Source organism: Dreissena polymorpha, chromosome 16 (assembly GCF_020536995.1).
Source record: "Dreissena polymorpha isolate Duluth1 chromosome 16, UMN_Dpol_1.0, whole genome shotgun sequence".
NCBI classification, from domain to species: Eukaryota; Metazoa; Mollusca; class Bivalvia; order Myida; family Dreissenidae; genus Dreissena; species Dreissena polymorpha.
Window position 1 is genome coordinate 46904081 of NC_068370.1, and position 13649 is coordinate 46917729.

Below are 13649 nucleotides of genomic sequence, written 5' to 3' on the forward strand. Positions count from 1 at the left end.
AGCAAAAACAAGAGCTGTCTCCGTAGGATGACATACGCCCCCGATAAACGCTTTGATAGAAGTTATGAGCATTTTTCAAAACCTAAACGCCGACCCTAAGTTCAAGGTCAAAGGGGTCAAAATTTGTGTGTGTATGGGAAGGCCTTGTCCATATACACATGCATACCAAATATGAATGTTACATCTGAAGCGAGATAGAAGTTATGAGCATTTTTTCGAAACCTAAATGCAAAGTGTGACGGATAGACAGACGGACAGTGCGATCACTATATGTATATATATGTGTTTCACTTTGTTTTGGTAAATTAGTAATGTAGTTAAAAGAACAGAATCATCAATTATAAAGTTATTGATTATAAAGTGTTGCTGGCATATTTGATGCATTCATCTAGCTATAAGAAGGTCCCTGTTTTATCCCCACTGGCACTGAGCGAGGGTTCTCAAAATCTTTAAACAATATGAATAAGTTTAAATAGGGTCGAGAAAGCCTTGTTGATATGGGGGCTAAACACCTGAAACCAAAGCGACCCAGGTTAAAGGCCGAGGCCAAATAAATAAACCAGAGGCGGCATGAGCCTGCTATACTCTGAACAAGTATTGTTTCTTCTTAGAAAACTGGCTTAAGTGTCTTACTAAGCTTTAGACTTTGAGTTTCAGTGCAATCTATCAAAAATAAATTGGTTAAATTAAATAATAATTTGTAAAAAATAAACATTCTGCACAAATTCAATTATTTATTTTACCTGTGTGCATGAATCATTTCAGTCTTGATGGTTAGTGAACTATGTCAAAAGCACCATAGCTATGAAACACTTGTATTTTGAATATTGCAATGTTCCACAGAAATGATGCTGATGATAATTCTACACGATCATGACATGAAAAATGATGAATTATTAGATATATTTCTAAATTCCATTTCCACCAACAATTCGGTTATTCCACTACCAGTTCACATGCTTCGTACACAGTTGAAAATAACACTATTCCACTCAACAACCGTGACACATGTACTCATTTTTTCAACTTTTCGCAATTAAAATTGTTTTCTACTGTTATTGTTGTTGTTGTACTTTTGAAAGTAGTTCGAAAGATGGCGACTATTAACCCAGAGATTGATTTATGAAATAAATCGTCTGCTGATCCAGAGTGATCAACATTGTGCATGTACTACACATTTGCACTGAATATGTGACAAACATGAGTAAATATGTAACAGAGTCAGTCAAATATATTATTTATAGCATTATATTTTTTGCATTCTAAATAATCAAAATACAAAAAAATAAATATAACTTGAGTCACCAACAGTCGGTCGTCATTATTTAAGACTATATATATAACTTAATATTTATAAATAAGGTTATGTTTACATAATTAACTATGTATATTAAAATTGCAACAGTGGACAGATATATGTATATGACTGTATAATTATCACAATGTAATAATAATAAGTAATTAGACAAAATATTAATCACATTAAGTTAAAAGACAGAAATTTCTCATTTTTTAACAAGACTGCCAAACTGTCACAAGATACGCCCGTTCGAAGGTTTTGGACACCATGCTCAATGCTTGAAATGCACTAAGTGACCTCGAAACCTAGTTATCAACCCGGCATGACCCATATTTGAGCTTGACCTAGATATCCTTTAGACGTAACATCAGACTAAATTCGGTGAAGACCAGATAAAAACTACTTCAATTAGAGAGCGGACACCATGCTAAATGCTTGAAATGCACTAAATGACATCCTGACCTCGTTTTTGACCCGGCATGAACCATATTTTAACTTGACCTACATATCATCTAGACACAACTTCTGACTAAATTAGGTGAAGATCGGATGAAAACAACTTCAATTAGAGAGCGGACACCATGCTAAATGCTTGAAATGCACTAAGTGACCTCGTGACCTCGTTTTTGACCCGGCATGATCCATATTTGAACTTGACCTACATATCATCTAGACACAACTTCTGACCAAATTAGGTGAAGATCGGGTGAAAACTACTTCAATTAGAGAGCGTCCACATTTGTGTGTGTATGGAAAGGCCTTGTCCATATACACATACATGCATACCAAATATGAAGGTTACATCTGAAGTGACATAGAAGTTATGAGCCTTTTTTCGAAACCTAAACGCAAAGTGTGACGGAAAGACAGACGGACGGACGGTCCGATCAATATATGACCCCTTTGGAGGCATAAAAATGTGTTGTTGTCCATATATATATCAAATACACATGTACACAACAACTACTAATGTATTCAACAACTATCAAAATTCACATTACAGAAATGCTTATAACATTCTTACAGAAATGTTCACCAGTTATACTAAACACTAAATACTACAAATCAAATTAGTACATCTACAAAATACAACATATAATACAATTAGTGGCGCAATAATGTTTCAACTGTTTAACCATCTGTGGTTTAATGCATTGCCAAATATATCTTACAACTTAGGTGAAACATGAGAAATACAACTGACATAAGAATCATAACTATGTTTGTCATTGAGACGAAAACAAATTATGTAACAGCTATTCGATTTCATTGCCAATCTATGTACAAGATGAAAATTACAATTGGTTAGATATCTGGCAACAAATAACTCGCTATTGCACATATTATTTTCTCTGATTTTGTTACTCTTATTTGTCCGTTTGTAACCTCTGACAGGAGGCTCCTTAAACCACTCAGTCCGTTTCTTTGTGATACGGTTCTCAAATGTTTAAGTTGCAATCCCTTCCTGCAACTTTCCTTGCAACACCTTGACTCATAACTTTTTTATCAATCATTGTTTGCATGGATTTGATGTTGGAAGCAACATTTAGTGAAACATTGTATGCTAATACTGCACGTTCATAACTGAATGAATATTTGTTTACAATATTTTGGTCAAGAGGAACAGAGTTTACTAACTTTTGTAACGCTAAAACATCCTGTAGAGCGCTATGTGCCATGTATGATTCACCAATGACGTCTTTAACTAAATTTTCCTGCTTATATGATTTCATATCTGGTAATATTTCCTTTAACAATTTATAAGTATCTAAAAAGCCGCAAATATTTTGCTGAAACTCAAACATTTTTCCACAAGAATGGATAGCATGGAGCAACACTTTACAATCAAAAGACTCTATATTATGCCCAACTAAAATAACTGGTGAACATTTCTGTAAGAATGTTATAAAACTTGTCAATGCAGATTTGATTGGGACAGCTGTTACTGTTTGTCCCTTGACAAGCATAGACTCGCCAACAACAGTCACTCTAGTTATTTCTGATACTTTCAAGGACATCTTCTTCTCTGGCATCACATATGTTGAAAACTGACCAATTGTATGCACTGCAGCTATCTGAATTATGTGAGAAGTACGCTCTGAAAAAACAAACAAAAAGTTTACATAGAAATTGCAGAAAATCCATTTTAGCTCTGTTAATCACAGAGCTCTGGTTCGCTCACCCAAGTACAATGCAAACTTCTTTTGCAGTGTTTACTATAAACATATAAGGGAAAAACATTGCCCCACCCAGGACAGGACTTATTTTGAAGCTTAATTTGAACAATCGTACAAGAGGTTCTTTCACATCCATTCTCTATGCATTGTGGTTTCAGAGATTTTTTTCAGTTGAAGGGTTATTGATCGGAAACAATTTTCACACTTAGTGTGACCTTGATCTTTGACCTATTGACCCTAATGTCAATAGGGGTTATATATTGTCTAATGCCTATGCACATGGAAAGTAAAAAGCCAATCTGTGAATAAGTTGACAAATCATTGATCGGAAACTGAATGATCTACCTACAGACTAACATCCAGCAAAACAATAGTACCCCTCTTCTTCCAAGGGGGGCATAATAACTGATATTATGAAAAAAGCAAGTTTTTGGCATCTACTTTATACATAAAGTTGAAGAAGCAAAGAGAAGAGTGTTTCAATTCTTAAATGATGCACGCCAATATACTATAGCCAGTTTCGGGTAATGCAACATTGCATCATCTCAGTGGTATTTACTATCATTTTATTAATAAAGATTAAGAATGATTTATTATATGAAAGCAAACTGAGAAACTAGTCTGAACATAACTCTTGTTGCAATTCAATATGCTAGGTTGACCAACAATTCACATGATATCTCACATTGAGTTACTCAGCAGTAGCAGGTTGAATTATGTTATAGGTAAATATGTATATTTTTGAATACAGGTTTAACTTAGGAGATTTAGAATACCTAAATACCTGAATTGGACCAATATAAACTTCTGTATGTGCAACGCTGTGAATAAGGAATATGTTAAAAATAAACTTTACCTAACCCTGTTGTTTCCAAATCAAAGAAAACAAATTCCTTCCCAGTAGTGTCTAGTCCTGCTGGACCAGGCTTGGGTACAGGTGGGGGTATAGTTGTAAGTTCAACATCTTGGTCCTCTATGTTTGAACTGTACGTTGGTCCCTCTCGTACTTCTTGCACTATGTCCTTTGAATGCCTGAACAGGAAAAACATACTTCCCATTGGAAAATGTGCTTGCACCTTCATGGGTTATCTCTGATTTTTATTTAAAGAAATAATTACACAGCATATTAATGCTTTTACAATAATCAATTTACAAACATTAGCATATGCTTTTATATGTTACTACTACTTTGCATATATAATTGATGGATCTATTGAAACAATAAAACAAGAAATGTGTCCACATGACATGGATGCCCCAAACTCCAACTTTGTCACTATATAAAAGCACAACCGTGTAAAAAATCCATACAGTTGTAAGAAACCCAGGATCCCGCATGGCCCATGTTCGAACTTCTGACCAATTTTGGTTAAGATCATATAAAAACTACTTGAATTAGAGAGCAGACACGAAAAGTGTGACAGACTGACCGACCGACCCACGGACAGTGCGAAAACTATATGGGGCCCTTTTGGGGCATAAAAATGAAGAATACTGTGTTTTAAAAATAAAATGCCCTTAATTAAAAATACCGTTCCAGTTTGAGTCTTATGCGTCGCTGTTTTGCTGCACGAGTAACAGCTATGGTCTTTCTTTTCTTGTGCTGAAGGTCACGGAGAAGAGCCAGTTTTGACGTGAAAGTACCGGGTGAAACACCCAGTTTCTGATTAACCTGAAATAGATCGAAGTAAATGACAGAACAGTTGACAATGCACAATGCTAGAATATGCTTATGTGGAATAAAATAATGTCAATAATATACAAAAGATATACGGGTAAATGGAATAAATATTTTGTGTACTGTGAAACAATTGACAAAATAAAAGCTGATTTTTTAAATGTTGTATTCTATTTTACCGGCATTAAAAAGCACAAGTTGCACCTCAATCACGATGTGAATGGGTGTTTTTTCAAAGAACAATGTGATGTAAACATTCATTAATGACATAAGCATCTCATTGATAATAAATAACTCAAAAAGTAACTAATGTTACTACATTAACTTCTTAAACAGCATACAGTAAACCAAACTTTACATTCTGCTGGATCAAATTTCCATGGATAAAAAAAATATTGATGCACGACTAACAGACAATTACTGCAATGGGTCAATGTATACAAAACTATTTAAAACCCTACAGGAAGCAATGATGTCTCTAGTGTTTCACCGCAGTACAAATTAATTAAATATTTAACAATTGTATATAATCTGTTTGTTTTGATTTGTATTTTGGTTGAAGATTAATTACGGGTAATTACTGTTTATTTACAGGTACTGATGTGCCATTACCAAATACCTCACAAATACCCCGAGATATTTAAAGTCATAAACAAACTCATCAAGTTTGATTTTAATCCAATTACCAAATCTGTTTATAAATATCATCCGTGGAAATAAGTTAGGAAATACATAAGTATTACAATAACGTAATAAAAAAACTGCTCATGCTCAGATAAACTAACAAGAGCTGTCAGAAGACAGCGCGCTCGACTATTTAAAATGCTTGACAGAACAACGTAAGCCATCATGGGGAAATTGTTCATATGCAATAAGGTCAAGGTCATATTCTAACCGCAAGAGGACCATAAATAAAACATATTGATCGCTAATGTTTTAAAGAAATTGTGTATTTATCGAGGTATATTTTCCACAATCTATTGAACATTTGTAAAGACATAAAACAAACTTATAAGATAGTTAGTGATGATTTGTGTAAAGTCCTTCAAATCTGATCTTAATAAAGAAGTTATGGCAATTTTAGCACTATAGTGGTGGGGGACATAAAAAGGGTCATAATTCTTATAAAATGCTTGGTACAGTTGTCTGTTCTTGTTTATAGATTGGGTCATGTTGGTAAAGAAGTTTGCAAAATATGAAAGCAATATGTCAAGGGACAAAGAAAATATTTGAGGTGGTACGCAAACTTTAACATTCCAACGCTCCTGCCGACGCCGGGGTGAGTAGGCTAGCTCCACTATATATATTTCATATATAGTAGTCAAGCTAAAAACAAATCAAATGTCATTTCATGACAGCATGCAGAACTTGTAAAGTATAATATAACATCCAATATATATAGATTATATTACATTTGTGAGATAACAGCTTCCAAGGTTTTTCTGTGCTACACCAGCAGCAACCCTAAAATTCAAATTAGCTGACCCAGAAAGATGAAGCTGTTTGGGAGCTTTGCTGGCTATGTACTTGTTGAGACTCTCGTTGGCTTGAGTACTGCCCAACATGCTTAATTTGGGGGCTATTTTTTTATAAGCACCAAAAACATCAAGCAATGCCGCCGTCAGTGAAGGGTTGGTCAGTGGTCTTCCATAGGGTAAGGAGAAATATTTAGCAGAGCTGTTGTGAATAAACCTGCACCATGTGTCATCACAGAAAGAATAATCACCAAACACGTGTCCAACAACAGCATCCATACCACGTGAAATGCCGACAGGGTTTTGTTTATTCTGTGATATATTGTAGTTGAATAATTTAAGTAAATAGTAGATAATGTTTGTGCTTAAAGTTGGAAAGTTCTTTTGCATGCCATACAAACAATTGGCCAGAATTTTTTTCACATGATTTTTGTCAGATCTTTTCTCTACCATATGGGGAACATTGGTTTTCAGTCTTGCTGCTGTTGTGGTGTCATCATCACCAACTATCCCTGTAACCTTAACACCTTTTTTGGCAGTTTCAATGATCATTTCAGTGACCATGTCTGGTTCCATGGCCTTTGCTGAACCACTCCAATTTTTTCTACAATCGTGTAGCTTGCATGGGTCATTACCTTTTTTCTTATGCTGACTGCATACTCTGCAGGTTTTGCAACGGACTGCGTATGCCAAGACCTTGCCAGTCTTCGTGCCGACCATTGAGCAGTGTCCTTGAATGATATAAGCTAACAATATGGGCATCTTGAAGCATTCTATTCATAGAGGTACAAACATTTACTAATCATGAAAGTATGTCAGTCTTCAATTATTTAATATTTATTTAATGCAGATAATATTAACATTTTGGTCATTACACAACAGTAGTTAATAATGTCACCATAAATTTATAAAATTGATTTCATGCAGTTCAATTGTACATGTATGTAATTGTTTTATATTGCCTTACATTATAATTAAACAAACAAGAAGAATTGTTAGTATATGTACATGCTAGCAATTTGTTTACATATTTTTCACCTGATAAACTATCATACGCCCTTCCACTGCCTCTTTTCTGCCATCCTGCATCCACACTGACATCAATCTCATTGTTAGGCCTGTGAAGATATATTAAAATCATAACACAAATTTCCAAACCAAACATTTACACAATTAAGTGTTTAACAGTGAGTTATACAAACATTACTGACAGCTGTTCATCTTCATTCATCTAAATTAAAAACAGTAAAAGTAATTTGCATAATATAATTACAATTGCCGTTGGTTTCACTAGATTACATTATTCTGATTGGCTAGAGTATATAACGTGACTGGGGTTTGTTTTTCGATGAAGCGAGTTGCCTCCACGAGGCGCACGAGGAAACCGAGCGTGGGACTACTTGGATATATTATGCCATGTAAGACATGTACATGATGGATATTGCGTATTGAAAAAGGAGGCGCTTACTAAATTCATACGCGAATTAATCCCATAAGTTTTTGGCATCTAATTTATTCATAAAGCATTCCGCTTTATGCAAATAAAATGCAAAAACATTCCCTTCATACATGATCAATGAAGCGAAGAATGAGTGTTTCACTTCTTAAGTACATAACTTAACTTACAAATTAAATAATAGATGCATGTAGAAGTTAAATGAAATTTTAAAGTGAACATGATACATACATTTCATTAAAATGCACTTCTTCTTGCAAGAATGTATCCGCACTTGACTTTGCCACCTCCTCGACAGCTTGTCCAGCCTCGTTTTGTCTAATGGTAACAGTAAAGAGAAATGCATGCACAACTTGCATTAGCTGACACACAAAGCAAATTTAAACAAAAAATGTGTGTTAATATTTTAATTTAGAAAACAAGCAGTATTATTTGTGAAATAATAAGCATTGATCATAAAATTTAGATATTCATCAAAAAGACATACCTTCTGATGAGCATGGTGTGGTTGACAGCGGGTATGTTTAAAGTAGACAAAATACTGTTTATTTGTCTGACCCCGACACCAGCATGAACCATGGCTAAAAAGATTAATTTCATATAAATGAACATAAAAACAATGAACATTTTGGAGGTTTACTAGCGGTAATTATGTTGTATGATGAATATTTAACTGAAGTGAAGTGGAATGTAAGGAACACAATGAGAACACATAAAATGTTTTTTTTCAATAACAATTATTTATAAAAAAACAATTAATTATACTATTCCATCTACAAAAATAAACATAATTGTATAAGGCCTAGGGATCTACACACACACAAATAGTTTAAGCCCTTTATTTTCAAAAACAATACATATAAGATAAATTGAGAATATTTATGGTTTGTAAAATTTCATATGTATTATTAATAAACAGGGCTGCAAGAAGAAAATAAACGTATGTTACTTTCAAATAAAACTAAGGACAACCATTCACATTCTACTGTAAGTGTGTGTACTGGCAGAAAATCAGACACAATATGAAGGAAATAAATTGCAAGTAAAATATAAATAAAATGTATGCATGTTGACAACTTAGGAATAAATTATTCAACAATATTAGTAATTTAGTCTTTAGACAATCAATCATGACATAATACATCAATGTATCAAAAAGACAAAAAAGTCTTACCCAATGCAAGCTTTGTGTTCATGTCATAAAATCTGCCATGTTTCCGTCCAGTCGCTCCATTATTTATCGCCCCACAATTGCAGCACAGAATGTCCAAAACACATGCTAGTCCAAAATCCCTGCTTCCTACGGTGTTCAGTAAATTTATAGGCACTTGACAAGAACTGCATCCTGAAAGGGATTCGGCCAATGTGTCCAGTTCAACGACACGTCTACCAACTTTCAAACTGGCATCGCTGACGCTGTTGTCAATTGTGGGCACGTTTACTGGCGATCCGATAGCAAAATCATCAAAATAACAGTGGTAAGTACCTGTTATCGAACAGTACCTATTATCGGACGTTTTGTTTTGGTTCTGTATGCACATGCGCAAAAGTGCATTGACGTCACATTGATAAACAAATGGTCGCACATGAAGTCCATGACTTACTTGCCTACTTAGCCATAAATCTCAAGCGGTAGCAAGCGTTTCATCGATGTAGATCACAAAGTGACGTCAAGCAATCGAATGCTTGGTTTCATTGCAGTAAATCTCGAAAATTTGTAAATGCCGAAATTTTATAGGCGCATAATCAGAACAGTCAAACAATAATTTTCACTCGTTTATTCAAACCTTATCTTTTGAAACCGTGAAAATATATAAATGTTTTTAAATTTTACGATATAGTGAGTCAATTAACGTAAAGTGGAAACGATCGAACATCCTTAACTGTGAAATTACGTCATTTGTCGACGAAATGACGTCATTAATCCAGCGAAATTATGCAGTTTAAACTCTTTTGCAATGTAACTTAACGGTGAAAATAGCATAAAATAAAAAGAAAATTTGTTGAATTCGATGGAATGTCGATTTTAATTCATATGGATCATAAAAAATACATATTTTCACTCGTGGCTGTGCCACTCGTGAACATATTATTTTATATGATCACTCGTGAAATAAAGTCGATATTCTATCGAATCCAACAAATATTCTCTATATATTCAAAGAAATCAACAGTGCACCTTTACTGGTTGATTTTTTTACGAGCTGGGTTTGTTATATAATGTTCAAATTTTACAGGTAAAAACAGCTAATCAATTTACAATAACTTAATATTTAACCGAGTGTATTCATGTTTTAAATTAGTAAATGAAAACTTAAAGTATTTGTCTACTCAATCAACTGGATACATAGTATGTCGTGGAAACCACTCCATGTGTAGACCGGTGATTTGCAATATTTTTGTCTTTTTTGCATTATGAAAATAGTCAGTGGTTAAGAAATAATCTTTAGCACCAGAGATATATATATATATATATATATATATATATATATATATATATATATTCGAGGCATATACACTTTTGATTCTGAAAGCGAACATTCTTTGGGGATGTAAGAGACAAAACGATATTTTCCTGTTATGTGTTAGGTTTTTTAAATTAATTTATCTGAAAAATAATATCCATTAATATATCGTGTTTTGCATACTTTTAAATTTAAGTTGAAGAATCAAGATGTATATTTTAAGAAAATGAAATACCGCATTGATGTCTATAACAGAGAGAGACGTATCTGTTAGACTCATTGGAAGATATGTGTGCTTTGCAGATATTGCCTCTTGTCTACGGAATATTTTAGGGAAGTTTATATTCGGCAATACAATCATTTCTTAAATTTTAATGTAAGCACGCTTGTCATTCTACTATAAATGAATGTTTTAAGAAGTTCATATTTTGTATTTTCGTATATGCAAATGCAATGCAATTATCGTATGCATCACATATTTTTCTCCAGAAGGTGCACATTGCTACACAAATGGTGATGGACAGTTTTTAGTTTGTATTAACATTGAACAAACTATGGAATACTTTTATCATAGTTGCAGAAGATATAAATAGCAGGTGTACAGATTTCTCAGATTTCGTCCCAATTGATAACCTTATATCATACATACCGGTAATACATGTTACATAATACATATTCTACATTTTTGGTAACTTTAATTAACGAAGGAGATAAGTTTGATACTATATCGTTTTGTTGAGTACAAGATTGCTTCTTCCTCGTTATTCCCATGTATAAAAGACTTAAATACTTTACAACCAAGAAACAGATCATTTTTCTATTAAATTTATATTTGAATTAAACAGAGCAATTAACACTCATCTAACAATGGAATAGCAACGGCACAACACCGCTGAACAGATAAATGTCATGATAGTTTTAGCGATATATTTCTGGATTTTTTTCAACCACACTTAAGTGAATATCATATATTTTAACAAGCGTATGGAATCGATGTTGATACTATGTTCGATCTTATTACACGTACATCTCAATGCAGGAATTGTATCAACTGATATGAATATATCGATACATCTCCACGCTACCCCCGTGGTGGATTGAACATTGAGATAACCGTTTTGAGAGAAACTGTGGCAGATATTGTGGCAAATGCATCATTTAAAACAATGTTTCGTACAAGTTTCGTGAATATTAAATAAGAAATGTGGCATAAGCTCGGATTTAAAAATATAAATAAATCCTGCTTATAACATTTAACTTGGCAAAATTAACTAAAAGCAACTAGAAGAAAATATTTAGAATATATAACTTAAACGTATGCGTTTTGTAGCATTTAATTAGCTATGCACTGTTTTAAATACACACATTATTTATGTACAGAGGTGTTTTAAGAAGGGTGATATTTTCTAGGGACAAAATCATCTGTCTTAATTGTCCGGCCACGTGTAAATATTGTGCAAGTTTGCTATACAGTATGTGCTGATCATATTCCCAGTTTCATACCTGGTAAGTCGCGTATCATAAAAGTGTATGAGCCGCAAGTCCATAAAGGGTTAACACTAAGGGGGACTTGATTTTATAGAAATTTATTATCATTCTTTCAATTTTGTCCGAACAAGCATAATGTGTCTACCGGGCTAACCAGATAATAAACCATGCGGACTTGAGTTATAGTCCTTTTTTTCTTGCAAGACTAAATGTCAAACTTGATTTCAATGATGCTGGCTTCTACGATCTCTGCTTCCACCCCATATTTAATTTATTGAATATAGTTGGCTTTTTCTCTTGTAAGTAACACGTTTACTAATATTTCGAAAATCTTACTTTCAAGTAGAGTACCATAGTGCGCCGGCAAAAAATCTTCTATTTAGAAGGATCCCTCACTTTCATAGTATCGGTCGTCATAATATCGTGCCTTTAATGAAAAACTTTCCAGAAGTGCTGGAAAGTGAATGTTTATTCCTCATTTTTAGAAGTTGTAATACATATGATTGTTATCCATGACTATTAAGACGATCATTCTCATGATTTCCGATGTTTGTTGGAAAGTAAGTCATGTTTATTCCAGGATGATGCTATGATTTTTAATTACGTAATGTTTCAAATGTTTTATATGCCTATTTTTTAATAAAATGTAAAACTATTTTAAGAACAGCATGAGCAAGAGTTTTGTTTTTCCATTTATAGAGAGAGTTTGAGGTCAACAAGGGAAAGGTTATGTTCACAAGAGACTGTAATGTGCATTCGTATAAGTGCATTCGCCAGTTTGAGTACCTTAAATTGTCATAATAAGAATCACTTAAGTAGATTGTTAATTATGATTACACTATTTAAATATTTGACACTGAATTCGCTGACTATGTTTGTCAGCTTAATTAACCATACATTGATTGTTTTTGCTGCCTGATTTATAACTGTGTGGGTGTCATTTGTAAAAGATCTTAATAGTTTGTCGGCTAGGTGGGGCATACAAGTTTTAAAGCCAGTTTTATTCAAATTAGCATACTCAATATCATCGTGACTTAACATTACAGGTATATAAAAAGTGTATATTATACATATACCCATATATTCACATTTGTTCCAGATAAAAAATAATACAAATTCGTTAAAACACTATTATTTGAAAGACTCAATTGCTTGATAAATATTGCAAATATTGTTAATTGAGCTTTAATAATAACAGTCCTCCTAAAAAAATCATATGTTTTTTAATATTGCGAGGACAACATGTTGACAATCGTATATACTCGCTTTAATATTAATAATGGAAATTATACTATGTAAAAACACGGCGACATTTGAAGTGCCCTTTATGCGTGAAATTGACAAACCAGTTAAACTGAACAAAAAATAACGAACAGCAGCCAAAGAAAAACAAATTTACGTACGCCATTTAAAAATATAATCAAGCTAAACGATATCTTTTTTAAACGCTCCAAGCATTTTATGCATGTTTACATGATACATTCTTATTTGTACACGAACAAAATAGAGCCAAATAACCGTCGTAATTCCAATAAAAAGCTACAAGAATTCCAGAGAACCAATATCAATTCAAGTATGTTCGCATTTATAACATGTATTGGCCGTTGGTT

The 13649-nt window shown here is 33.4% G+C and overlaps 1 protein-coding gene across 1 annotated transcript in view; it reads right to left on the reverse strand.

Moving 5' to 3' along the window:
- LOC127861823 (uncharacterized) overlaps window positions 1–9282 on the reverse strand; it is a 29641-nt gene extending 20359 nt beyond the window's left edge. Inside the window, exons 1-9 of the mRNA XM_052400501.1 lie at window positions 9261–9282; window positions 8574–8667; window positions 8318–8404; window positions 7669–7748; window positions 6568–7361; window positions 5010–5149; window positions 4334–4509; window positions 3088–3398; window positions 2935–3048 (exon numbers count right to left, since the gene is read on the reverse strand). Of these exons, the coding sequence (XP_052256461.1) occupies window positions 2935–3048; window positions 3088–3398; window positions 4334–4509; window positions 5010–5149; window positions 6568–7361; window positions 7669–7748; window positions 8318–8404; window positions 8574–8667; window positions 9261–9282 (1818 nt within the window). The remainder of the gene's footprint in view (window positions 1–2934; window positions 3049–3087; window positions 3399–4333; window positions 4510–5009; window positions 5150–6567; window positions 7362–7668; window positions 7749–8317; window positions 8405–8573; window positions 8668–9260) is intronic.
- Window positions 9283–13649: the final 4367 nt, after the last annotated feature.